Below are 12,941 nucleotides of genomic sequence, written 5' to 3'. Positions count from 1 at the left end.
AGAAATGACAGTTCTTTCAACACATTATACTAAAATAGCAGGACTTCCTCATGCAAAAAAAAAATGACTTGAAAGGGATCATAAATCTAAATGTAAAAACAAAACTACAGGAACTCCTGAGTGGCTCAGTTGGTTAAGCATCCGACTTTGGCTCAGGTCATGATCTTGCTGTTTGTTGAGTTCTACCCCCACATCAGGCTCTGCACTGGTGGTGCGGAGCCTGCTTGGGATTCTCTCTCTCTCCCTCTCTCTCTGCCCCTCCCCAACTTGCTCTCTCTCTCTCTCTCTCAAAATAAATAAACTTTAAAAAAAAGTATAAAACTTTTTAAACAATAACATAAGAGAAATTGTAGGTGACCTTGGGTTTGGCAATGAGTTTTTCATTTAACACTAAAAACAGCAATCCGTGAAATAAATAATTGATAAGCTGGACTTCATTAAAATTAAAAATGACTGTCCTATGAAAGACACCACTAAGAGAATGAAAGGATGAGCCACAGATAGAGGTAAATATTTGCAAAACAAGAAAAACACATCTGATAACGGACTGCTAACTAAAACATGCAATGAACACTTAATACTCGGCAATAAGAAAACAACCCAATTTACAAAATAGAATATCTGGACACCTCATGAAAGAAGGTACACAACTGGAAAATACAAAAATGAAAAGATGCTCCACATTATAGGTCATGTAGGAAACGTGAATTAAAACAAAAATGAAATACCACTGCAAACGCATTAGAATGTCTAAAATTCAAAACACTGACAATGCCAAATACTGGCAAGGACGTGGAGCACCAGGAACTCTGATTAATTGCTTGTGGGAATGCAAAATGGCATGGCCACTTTGGAAGACAGTTTGGTGATATTTTACAAAGCTAAACATAGTCTTACCATACGATCCAGGAATCACACTCTTCAGTATTTACCCAACTGAGCTGAAAACTTATGTCCACACATAATGTGGATACAAATGTTTATAGCAGCTTTATTCGTAATTGCAAAAACCGTAAGCAACCAAGATATCCTTTAATAGGTGAGTGGATAAATCAGCTGGTGCATTCGTAGGGTGGGCTCTTATCCGATGATTTAGGAAGTGAGCTCTCAAGCCATGAAAAGACAGAGAACCTTAAATGTATATCTTTGAATGAAGGAAACTGAAGTGATTACAACCTGAGAAGTTTGCATACTGTATGATTCCAACGATATGACATTCTGGGCAAGGTGAATCTGTAGAGACAGTACTAAGAGCAGTGGGCATCAGGGCTTAGGGAGAGAGGAAGGGATAAATACTGGAGCATGGGCTTTTAAGGGCAGTGAAACCACTCTGTTTGTTACTGTGCTGGTAGAACATGGTATTATGAACGTCTTAACGCCGGTGGAGTGTACAAAGAGTGAATACCAACACACATTTATATACTTAATTAATATTAAGCATCAACATTGGCTCATCAATTCTAACCAATTTACTACACTAACACGAGAGGTTAATGATAGAGGACACGGTGTGCTGGGTAGGAGGGAGAAGGTATGATGGAGCTCTTGGTATTTTCTGCTTAATCTTCCTGGAAACCTACAAACCGCTCTAGAAAATAAAGCCTCAGCTATTTTTCAAAAGGTCTGTATTTGAAAACAGTTGCGTTATTATCTCGTGCAATTCGTTAGTGTGTGTAAATCTATGGGAATGAAACTAGTAATGCCATTTAACAGAATTCCCCCCCCCCCTTTTTTTTTCTTAACCAGCCAGAATTTATACATACATGCTCGAGAAATCCAGACTTGTTTCACAGCCTCTTGGCCAGAGCAATTTTCTCATTTTCTACTTGTTGATGGATGGGTTATCTGCTGAAGAAAAATACGGGCTTCACCTTAATAATTTATGTGCACACCGGTAAGTGACTGCATATTTTCTACGTGGTAATTCCGTCCTGAAGTCGTGGTGGCATTTAAGCAGTCTTAAACTTTCTCCTGATTTTTCAGAGAAGTGGTGGGTGGGTCAAAGAGAAAAATTGGGTACTGTTAGGTTACAACCTGTAAAAGGATTGCAACAGTTTTGTTTTTTTTTTTAGAGTGTTGAGGTTTGTGTACGTATTAAGTTGTGTTTCTGTTTTCCTAATTTTCAGATCAGAATTAATAAGCGAGCATCTATATAAACCTTTCTGTTCCTTTGGGTATTCTGGATATAATGTTAGTTATGCATTCCTAATCTTTGGCAGTCTTTTGAAATAATGGGCAGTATTATGTGGCAATCACCGTTCATTAGTAACAGATGAAATTGCATAAGGGATGAAGACAAAGGGCACAGAAACCGAGGAGCTCATTTGCTGCCCTGGAGGCAGAAAGCATTTGTTCAAATGCAGATGCATTGGTCATAGGACAGGATGGAGGTGAGGGACTCCTAAAGATAGGAGCTGAGGAATGTCTTCACGCTGAGGGTATTTCTGCCACCTGCCCGATCCCATGTGTCTCCCCATGCGGATTGGTCCAGAGTTGGATCGGGATGAGAAGAAAACAGTGGGCAGAGTGAGCCCCGCTCAGGGGAGAAAAACAGGTGCAAAAGGCAGCAGAGGGAGCTGGGCGTACCGACCAAGCTCTCTAGTAAATCTGGGACAGGGCAGAGGCACTAGACTCCGAAAGAGATACGGATTTATTTCAGGTGCCTGCTAACATCTGACTTGGAGTTACTGCGTGTTTGTTATTGGATTCAAGAAGAGTGGCGTGTGTTTCATGATTTTTGAGCACCCTTGCGAGAAAAGTGAAAGAATGCCTGAGGAGGAGGACCTGGCTTGCTGGTTGAGGCATGAAGGCAGAGAAGCCTCTGGGGCTGCAGGGTCGAGATGCCAAGTGTGAGAGATGGGGCTTTTCCGGGGTGATAGGGTCTACGGGGCTCCTGGAATGGATTGGAGGGACAATGGGGCAGCCTCTGTCGTGGCCACTGCCGTGAGGCGTTACTGAGAGTGGGGCACAGGGCCACTTGAAGGGGATGAACGGCCCTGTCCTAACTTACCACGACGTTACCAACCACTCTCAGTCAATTTCTTTGAAAATATTACATCCAGGAGTATAGGCACAATGGGTCATGCAGAGCAGGAGAGAAGTAATCAAAAAGTTAAGGCCTTATCAGAATTGTGTTTTATTTACTGAAGGACTTTGGGGGTTTACTGTGTTCCCAAACAACAGAAATTCAGAAGAAAAAGAAAAAAAAAATACTCCTTTTGGAGCATGGTAGCCTAGGTAAAAGTGATTTAAAAAAAAAATATGGAAATGTTAAGCTCCTAGGGCACTGAAAATGTTTTTTTACCAAATCTCCTCATTTCGTGAAGGAGGAACTCAAACCCAGAACCATAAGGAGGCTTGTGCCAAAGGGAATATGTCATGTATCCACAGCACTGAAAGACCTGTTCCCTGGAACGAGCCTTTGTTTTGCTACATTGAGTGTCTCTAATGGGAGACGTTGTCCTTGGGGGGAAACGCATCGGATGGGCAACCCCACGTCAGGTGTTCAGGAGTAGAAGCGAGGGAGAAAAGTCTTACGGATTTCTGTGTTCCGAATCATGCTTATGAGTACAATGTCAATGTAGACAGCAGATAATTGGTTTAGGGGGTTGTCTGTATCTATTTGCACGTGTGTGCCTGGCATTTCGGACTTAGAGCCACTGAAGAGTAAAGGACCGGAATCTTTTCTACCATTCAAAGAAACAATTTAACTTCTGGGTCTGGGGTTTGGACCCGTCTTTCCGAACGTGTGGGCGTGGGGGAGAGAAAACAAGGTCTCCTTTATGGGGGAGCCCGCCTGGCATTCATCCCTCTTTGCAGAAGAGAGTTTGGAATCACTCAGGCTATTTAGAAAGTCAAACAGTCAGGGGTTCCTTTGTGAGAAGCTCCAACAGGAAAGAAGTCAGCAAAATCATGAATCATTCAATTCCCCTGAACAAAGAGGTTATTTTATTAAAATGTATGATAAATATCTAATGGGAACAAAACAACATTCCTCAATAAAAATACACACCACCACTCCAGATTCATAAAAATATCAGTTGGGGCGTTTGTACAATGAGAATAACACAGACATAATGTTCTTTAATAATAAAATAGGGTGTTTTGCAAGTTACAATGCATCATGTGCATCACATTGTTTCTGGGGTTTCTGTGGCGTGGGTCTTCTCCCTTTTATGGTGCTGGCAAGGCTTGGGGAGTTGGTATTTGTCTGACGTTTGAATTGGGGTTGGGGTCTAATCTTTATGGAGTAATGATGTATCTCAAGGACCATAATTTTTGAAATTGTTTGGGTCATTTGCAATCGGCGGTGTAAATCTCAACTTGCTAGCTTTCTGACCTTTCACAGACCAGTGGCCCTTCTGAGTTTCCCCCTTAAAATCAGCACCCAACAGGTATGGGAAAAAATCACGATGTATAAATAGACTATTAGGAAGAGTGCTGTTGTTACCATCACATCTACTGATCTGATTTTCTTTACAGAGATGTTGAGGTATCTGTTAAATAGACCATCCAGGGGCACCTGGGTGGCTCAGTTGGTTAAGTGTCAGACTTTGGCTCAGGTCATGATCTCACGGTTCATGGGTTCGAGCCCCACTTCGGGCTCTGTGCTGACAGCTCAGAGCCTGGAGCCTGCTTCAGATTCTGTGTCTCCCTCTCTTTCTGCCCCTCCCCTGCTTGAGCTCTCTTCCTCTCTCAAAAATAAACATTAAAAATTTTTAAAAAAAATAGACCATCCAGATATGCCTTTGCTTATTCAATGTTCATCCCACAGTGCAGCTTGAACTGAAATGTTGATGAAGTATGTTGAGTCTTAAGGCAAATAATACCAAGAATTGTGAGCCTGCTTCCTGCAAATGTACCTCTTTCCTTCTTTAATAACAACTCATTGCCTGCGTGGAACATAAAATAGACATGGAACAGTAACTGGGGGCTGCAGACATACTCGGTATCCGTCATATGTTCTTATGTAATTGAACTCCAAAGAGAAGGAAACATTGCTGGAGCTAATGCTTTATAATTAAAGCTACATAAGTGTCTTTTTTTAAACTTTGACTCTGTTTTTGGAATTAAAAGTTTTCAGAGTCTCACATGAAAATTTATGAAGGTTTATTTCAGTGTTAAATGCCCCTAAAAATACTTTCCTGCTTGTAAAATTGGAACAATACCTAAAACAAGCAGATAGCACTGTTGCTTAACCATGGAATAAAAATGGTACAGCCATGAGTTCCTATAGCTGAACTGCATGGAGACAATATTTATAACACTTTGCATAAGGATTTTTCTGTGCAGATTGTTAAAACAACAACAACAAGATGTCAAGGAAAAACAAGTCTCTGGGTCACTAACATTTAAAGCAGGGAAAATAAGATTGCATTTACCAAGAATTTCCACTAGATGGTGCCATCTCCACAAAGTCAGGAGCTAAAAAAAAAAAAAAAAAGGCTCATCACTAAAGGTTTCTTTTTGATTTATGGTTCTTCCTATGATTTACTTCTTTTTCCTGGCTGTTTGTTTTTCAAGTTCTATTTCAAACTCCTTTGTACGTATTCCTAACCTTGCATCTCAGGATAAATATAGTCCACGTTCGTGGGATTGGGCTTTAATGAAAGTTAGACACAGTCGTTAATTGCTTATCTTTGGTGTGCTTTAAACAGCGTTTACAGGTTTTCATCCCAGAACAGTTGGGCTCCAAAATGCAAAGAAGTTATTCCTAATCTGCCTTCATACTGATGAGCGTCGTAAAATTATTGCCGCCGCACCGCATAGTAACATTTTCAGAAAAGGTCAGATTGTGAATTACAAGCTGAGAGCAAGCAGCCCTTGACTCAGAGCTTGTGACCTGTTTCTAACCTTGTGTGTTAGGAAACTCTGACTCATCCAGTATTTGAACTTGTGATTGCTGCCTGGGAGTGCACCTGTCACCGAGGACGCTGTGGCAGTTAACGCTCACTGAGACTTCATTTCTTTCGCTCAGGGTTTCTTATGCACATTTAACTTGGCTTGAGAAAGTTTCACATAATTGAAAAATAGGTAAGGGTAAACTTACGTTATTATTTGAGGATGACTCTTCATTTGGTTACATATTTTAGGCAAGCAAATCTTGAAGGTGCTCCCAAGACACAGTTTCAAGATAAGAGGAATCAAAATGTATCTCTACCTGACTCTATTATGAGTTATCTACACGATAATCACAACTGTGATACCGACAACTTAGAGAGCAGCGCCCATCATCCTCCAGACCCCGTCCTACTATTCTCTTCCCTGTCTCTTTGAATCCTCACCTGGACCTGAGCAGAGGACCGCTCCTGCATCAGAGAGACCAGGGCATGAAGAGGGAGAGGTCATCCAGAAGCCAGACTGGAGTCTAAGTCCTGCTGACCCTCACCCTTCACCCTCTGTATTGTGCCCACAGCAACGTGGCCTGTAAATTGGCAACCACTGGCTTTGCCACTGTGCGTCGGGGACATCTTTAAGGAAAATGAAAGTGAAAGCACGAGGTCGATGTTTGTGTCCAGGTTTTTATTTAGAATTAGTTCAGCAAAACTAAGTCCGGACATTGTGGAGTCTGTCACCTCTATCATAAAAAGCAGTTCTGGGTTACTTCTTTCTCAGGTAGAAAAATTAAAATTTTAAGCCATAAGAGATTGCATCATCCTCGCTGAAGGTTAGAATATTGAAAATAATGGAAAGGGTTGGGTCACCTCTGTATATGGCCAGGTAAATTTCACTTGTGAAAAGCCAGTAGCGAGGATTCAGGGTCAGGGGTTTCTTCCTTCTTTCCATTTTGGAGTCACGTGCGCCCAGATGAGGAGAGAGAGGGGAAAAGAAAACAACAAACCACACCGGTATGAGGGACATGTTCTACCTCTTTAATTAGTCTTCAGAATCCTATGGGAGAGTTGTGAGCATTCTAAATTGTTTTTATTTTTTTATCTAAAAATTGTTTTTAAATGTTTTTATTTTTATTTTTGAGAGAGAGAGACAGAGAGACAGAGACAGACAGACAGAACGTGAGCAAGGAAGGGGCAGAGAGAGAGGGAGATACAGAATCCGAAGCAGGTTCCAGGCCCTGAGCTGTCAGCACAGAGCCCGACGCGGGGCTCAGACCCACGAACCGTGAGATCATGACCTGAGCCGAAGTTGGATGCTCAACCGACTGAGCCACCCAGGCGCCCCTAAATTGTTTTTATAATGAGACTGAAGCACAGATACATAACTTAATCAAAGACATTTAGCTAGTAAGTTTAGTTAATGAAAAAGCCAGAATCCAAACCCAGGTATGTGTGGCTTCAAGTTTTATGTTCATTAGCACTCTTTGATTGCTGGTGTCAGATACCCAACATGAACACATTTAAGAAGAAAAAGAGAAGAAAAGAAAAAGAGGAAGGATTCAGAGAATCACATAACTAATTGGAGAAGAAAGAAGTCGTACATAACTAGATCCTGGAACTAGATGCTGTCTGTCTGTCTCTGTCTCTCTGTCTCTCTGTCTCTCTCTGTCTCTCTCTCTCTCTCTCACACACACACACACACACACACACACACACACACACCCCTCTGTTTTACTTTGCTTGTGTTTTCCAACATGGGGAGGAACATAATACACACAGCCCTAACCTTCCACATCTTAGGAACCCTGGAGAGGAAGCCAAAGTTCCTCTTTTCCTCTCCAAGAGGCCACCTTGGCAGCCCAGCTTAGGTCTCAGGCCCTCCCTGGTCCCTGAGTCATTCCGAAAGGGTGGAGGATGGGAGCTGTTTAACCAAAGAGGAGGACAGGGGAGCTGGGCACAAATAAACAGCCACGTGAAGCAGGTTCCTTCCACTCTGTTCTGCTCCAACAGCCAGGCTGATCCCCAGCCACCCAGAAGGGTGCCAGCCCCCGTGTGAAGACGCGGCTGTGGGGGGGCCTGGGGGGCAGGCACAGCTCACCCTGCTGATTTGCCAGGTAGCTGGGCCCCATGGCTACCCATATGCAGGACCATTAATAATGCAAATGTATTTCAGGAGAACTGCAGATACAAGTTGTGGCACGTTTCCATGTAATTTCTCTGTTATGTCTGTTTCCCCCTAAAAATAGTTTTTGGGGTTGAAGGTGAAGCAATTCTGTGATCCATCTGATCGACAGTATTATTTTTTATCTTTTTCTCTTTTTTAAAAAAAATTTTTAACATTTATTTATTTTGAGAGAGACAGAGCGTGAGCAGGGGAGGGGCAGAAAAAAGGAGAGACACAGAATCCAAAGCAGGATCCAAGCTCTGAGCTGTCAGCACAGAACCCGACGTGGGGCTCGAACTCACGAACCATGAGATCATGACCCGAGCTGAAGTCAGATGTTTAATTGACTGAGCCACCCAGGTGCCCCATCATTTAAATCTTTTAGCATCTCTATGAGATCTTAATACTCCTCCTGTTCTACAAATGGGCACACTGAGACCTACCAGATATGTAACTTGCCCAGGGCTGTGCAGGAAGGAAATGGGGGCACCATGATTTCAAACCCGGTGATCTGTCCCCCAGGACCCAAGCGCTCAACTGGTTGCCCCTGATTGCTGTTTGTCCCCTGGGAAAGTGTGATGGCCAGCCTTAGAACTTGGAAACTGACACTCTGTCCTGACATACAGACATTAATTCCACTGTCTGCACCTTCATGATTTGGAGAAAACCGATGAAAATATACCTTTTTTTTTTTTTTTTTAATTTTTTTTTTTCAACGTTTTTTTTATTTATTTTTGCGACAGAGAGAGACAGAGCATGAACGGGGGAGGGGCAGAGAGAGAGGGAGACACAGAATCGGAAACAGGGTCCAGGCTCTGAGCCATCAGCCCAGAGCCTGACGCGGGGCTCGAACTCACGGACCGCGAGATCGTGACCTGGCTGAAGTCGGACGCTTAACCGACTGCGCCACCCAGGCGCCCCGAAAATATACCTTTTCTCAGCATCACCAGACTATTACTCTTACTATAACTCTTTTCAGAGTTCTGCTCCTGTTCCTTGAAATTCCAGTTTGGTTGTCTTTACTTTCCCAGGCACCAATGCGAAAGGAGATACCGGGATCCCCACATATCTTCACATCTTGGTTCTTTAAATGCATCACCAAGTGCTGATTTGATGTCCTCACTCTTGCTTGGCCAGGCCTGGCCTACCCCCCATCCCGTCTACACAGATTATTGTTTTCCCACCTCTTTAATTCTTGCTCTTTACATTCATGTCAGAATAATATTTGGTAAATTCCAATTTAGCAAATTGGAAACCTCCTAGCTCTGAAGTATCTAATAAGTATTGCTTTTCTGTCACATCAGATAAAATCTTCTTGATGATACAAGGAAACAGAGCTGGTGAGGCCTTAAGGAATTTGAAGGAAGGGATTATTAACATGTACTTGGAGATTCTCTCTACTTCTGTCTCCGAGAACCTCAGACTGGAGCTGAGCATCAGGCGAGTGAGGAAATAAACTCGGGTGACATTCGATGGGCAGTGACCACGTTTACCTTGAAGTTATGAAAAAAGAAATCCACTCTTGTGTTAGGAGAGCTCAATGTTCTGAGTCTCGCTTTTCCGGTCAGCAAATTAGATGTAATAATCTGGACTATAGATCTCCAGTTGATTCTTCGTAGTCCCCAAAGACAAAATTGTTCTGAAAACCGACCGTTTATTTCTGACTCATGCTGGTAAAAGGACTGACACAACCTGAACTCGTCTGAAGCAGAATCTAAACCTGAATTGACACGTATCTCTCACTTGTTAGGAATATTCGTATGGTTTTTCCCAGAGTTAAAATGTTTGATTAAAGCATCCTGCCAATCTTGCTGGGAATATAAACACTCCATTAACTTACAAAAGTAAAGAAAAATCGCCTGCATAACAGAACATGTCTGGGTCCAAAAGTTTAGGATAAAGAGTTGTGGCTGGCGTCCCCCAGTTTGTGTAGGTGTGAACCGTGGTAGTAATGATGTTTCTCGCCAAAGGGAAGCCCCACCTTACCTACCTAAGGCAGACACTCACTGAAAATGACCTCCACATCTGCCTCGGTGTCTCACAGCAGGGTCCCTTCCATTTCCAAGAGCCTCCTTCCCTCCCGGTCTCTCTTTGTCTCTCTCATCTCTGTCTCTCTCCGTTTGAATTATTTCCCCTTTATGAATAAAAATTATTTTATTGCATTCTAAATCATGCTATATCACGATGGTGGGCGGGAGCCCCTCCGCCAGTGGGGGTGATATCATCTGTTTTGGACGTGAGGCTCAGGTAGGCTCCTGAAGCTTGTAGAGAAGAACCACAGAGCATGCTCAGGGGTTGGCTTGGTGACTCCCTATTACTTTAGATAAAGACTCTCACAGTTCCGTGTGTGTGTGAGAGAGAGAGAGAGAGAGAAAGAGAGAGTTGGTCTCCTTCACAAAACCTACCCATGCAGCTGTAGCAACAGCGTCCCATGCTCACGTGTGTGCCACCCACCATATATGTCAGGCTAATGCAGTGGGTGCCACTTCTCTGTCTCCCAGCCCTGCTTGCCAGTGTCCTCCACTGCGGGCACCCAGCAGCCCCATATGGCCTTCCCCCGGGGCAGAGGTAGAGTGGCCATCTCCCTGCGACAGGCGAGCCTGGGTGAGCCGTCCCCATCACCCCAGCCCACGTCTGCCCCAGCCTCGTTTCATCCCCTTGCCGAGTCAATGACCATGACACGTACACATACTCCTCCTTGTTTTCCACATGCTCTTTCCCCGATGGTCTTCGGTCCCTGATTGCGGTTCGCGGGAGCCATCGGACGGACACAGTACAGGGGAAGACACGGTGCTCTTCCTGGTCCCGAAATCAAGGCCCATGAATAACTGTTAACAAAACTGCACGTCGACGTGGCCTGTCAAGTCCACTTCTGCTCTTGCTGACATTTAAGGGGCTTTTGTCCTTGCAGTGGGCTGACCGCTTTGTACCTTGTCAGTATTCGATGACAAAGGCCTGTGGGCTGCTGACGGCAGTGAGCTTATCAGCGGAAAGCACACAGCTTCCGTGGGACCCTCCTCTCCTTGCCTAGGTCGTTTCGGGAAATCGCGCAACCTCTCCGTGCCTCCCCTCGGTCCTCCGTGAAGCGGGACCAGCCTCAGCGCTGTCGTGCATGTGGTCGGGGTGGGTGGCCGGCTGCCGGAGCCTAGAGAAGAGTCAGTTCTGTCGTTACTGCTAGAATGGAAGGCTCTTTTCCATCGGAGCCATATGTGAATAACTAATCACCGTGATGCCAAAGACCATGAGTTCCTGTTAGAGCTTTAGCTCACGTGGAATAATTGCAACCTTGGTAAGGCTTCTCCTCGTGTAGGTGTGACCTCAGGGCAGTGCCACACAGGAACGTGTCACTGTGACATCTCTCCGCGGTGGAAATTTAGTCAGATCTTTGGATGACAATCAGCACAGCCCTTTAAGGCAGTGAGGGTGATGAGGGCAGGTGTGGAGAGGAGGGTGGCCGGGTGGTGACAGGCAGGGCTGGCTCTCGGGACCCCACGCTGGCTTCTCCGCGGGTCCTCCCTTACAGCAGGGGAACAGAGCATGTCGTATTACAACCTAAAGCAGAACCTGTACACTTCTGGAAAACTTCCTGTTTCATGTTTTCCCTGGGGCAAAAAATCAACTTGAATGCTTCAAATGCTTTGTCATTGTGTATCAGCCAGAGTGGGAAAAAGAAAAGGGAGGGGTGGCGCCTGGTGGCTCAGTCTGTTGAGCGTCCGACTTCGGCTCAGGTCATGATCTCGCAGTTCGTGGGTTCGAGCCCCGCGTCAGGCTCTGTGCCGACGGCTCAGAGCCTGGATCCTGCTTTGGATTCTGTGTCTTTCTCTCTCTGCCCCTCCCCTGCTGACGCTTTTTGTCTCTCTGTCTCTCAATAATAAATAAACATTTAAAAAAAGTAAAGATTTCCTTTAAGTCTAAACCTGCATTCACTTAATCACAAGAGATGATGACCTCAGTAAGATTCTGGAATGCATGATTTGTTACCGATCGTGTGTTCTCCTCAAGAGGATTGTGTCCGGTTCGAACCAGACATGCACTGTGTATCTTACAGGCTGAGTTCTGAAACCGATAACATGATGAGGGGTTTACACAGACCCCTGTGATGACAACATGTGTTCACGTGTCACGTGACCCAAAGTGCACGCAGACCCAAAGTGACGTTCCCTGGGCTCTTTGAAGCGAATGTCGTTTGCTCCTGTAAATCCGCAGCCCGTCAGTGCAGTTAAAACCCTAACAACCAACATTCGTTTGTGCTGAGAACTTGACATATGTCACCTCCCCTCATCCGCGGCTTGGCCTGACACAAGCCAGGGTTGACTGAGTTACCCAACGGCACGTGCTGGCGGCTCAGGAGCCACGGCCGTGGCCAGGCCCTAGATACACCCCATGTCTGCCTCTCAAACCCTGGTCTCCAAATGACAGGTGGAAGATTTCAGGGAAGTGTTTGAAAAAGAGCCACACGGTGATGGCAGCTCACAGAGAAATGTCCCCGCACACAAGGAGAGGCTGGAGCCCAAGGGCACCGATGTCAGCTGTTCATCTCGCATTCTGGTTCCAGTCACTTACGGTGAGGATGGAGAGGAGACAGAGCCTGACCACTAGCCGGTCCCTCTCCACACCCCCGCCCCACCCCCTGCCCCCCACCCTCACTCCACCCACCCCTGCTCTCCTCCTTTGTCACTTCCCACCCCACCCACCCCTCACTCTACCCCACCTCACTCTACCCCCCACTTCACCTCTCCCCGGCCCCTCTTCAGCCCCCTCCACCCACCCCTTCCTCCCCACTTTACTCTACCCCCCACTTTACCGCTCTCTGCCCCCCACCCCTTCTCACTCCCCTCTACCCCCCTCCCCCTCCCCATTATCCATCCCCCACTTCACCCCTCCCCACCCCCACCCCTCTTCAACCTCCCACTCCACCCACCCCTGCCCTCCTACCTCTCTCC

General features: G+C 45.3%; 1 protein-coding gene across 2 annotated transcripts in view; it reads left to right on the top strand.

The window, feature by feature from the left end:
• The window catches only part of MYO16 (myosin XVI), a 620,603-nt gene that overhangs the window by 353,679 nt on the left and 253,983 nt on the right, over positions 1-12,941 (top strand). For both annotated transcript variants that reach the window (XM_086708430.1, XM_086708429.1), the window contains exon 16: positions 1,747-1,894. In XM_086708430.1, coding sequence (XP_086564556.1) covers positions 1,747-1,894 — 148 coding nt within the window. The remainder of the gene's footprint in view (positions 1-1,746; positions 1,895-12,941) is intronic.

This window comes from Puma concolor, chromosome A1 (genome assembly GCF_028749965.1).
Source record: "Puma concolor isolate L17-30 chromosome A1, mPumCon1.1.hap2, whole genome shotgun sequence".
In the NCBI taxonomy this organism is placed as follows: Eukaryota; Metazoa; Chordata; class Mammalia; order Carnivora; family Felidae; genus Puma; species Puma concolor.
This window is presented reverse-complemented; position numbering and strand designations above follow the sequence as displayed.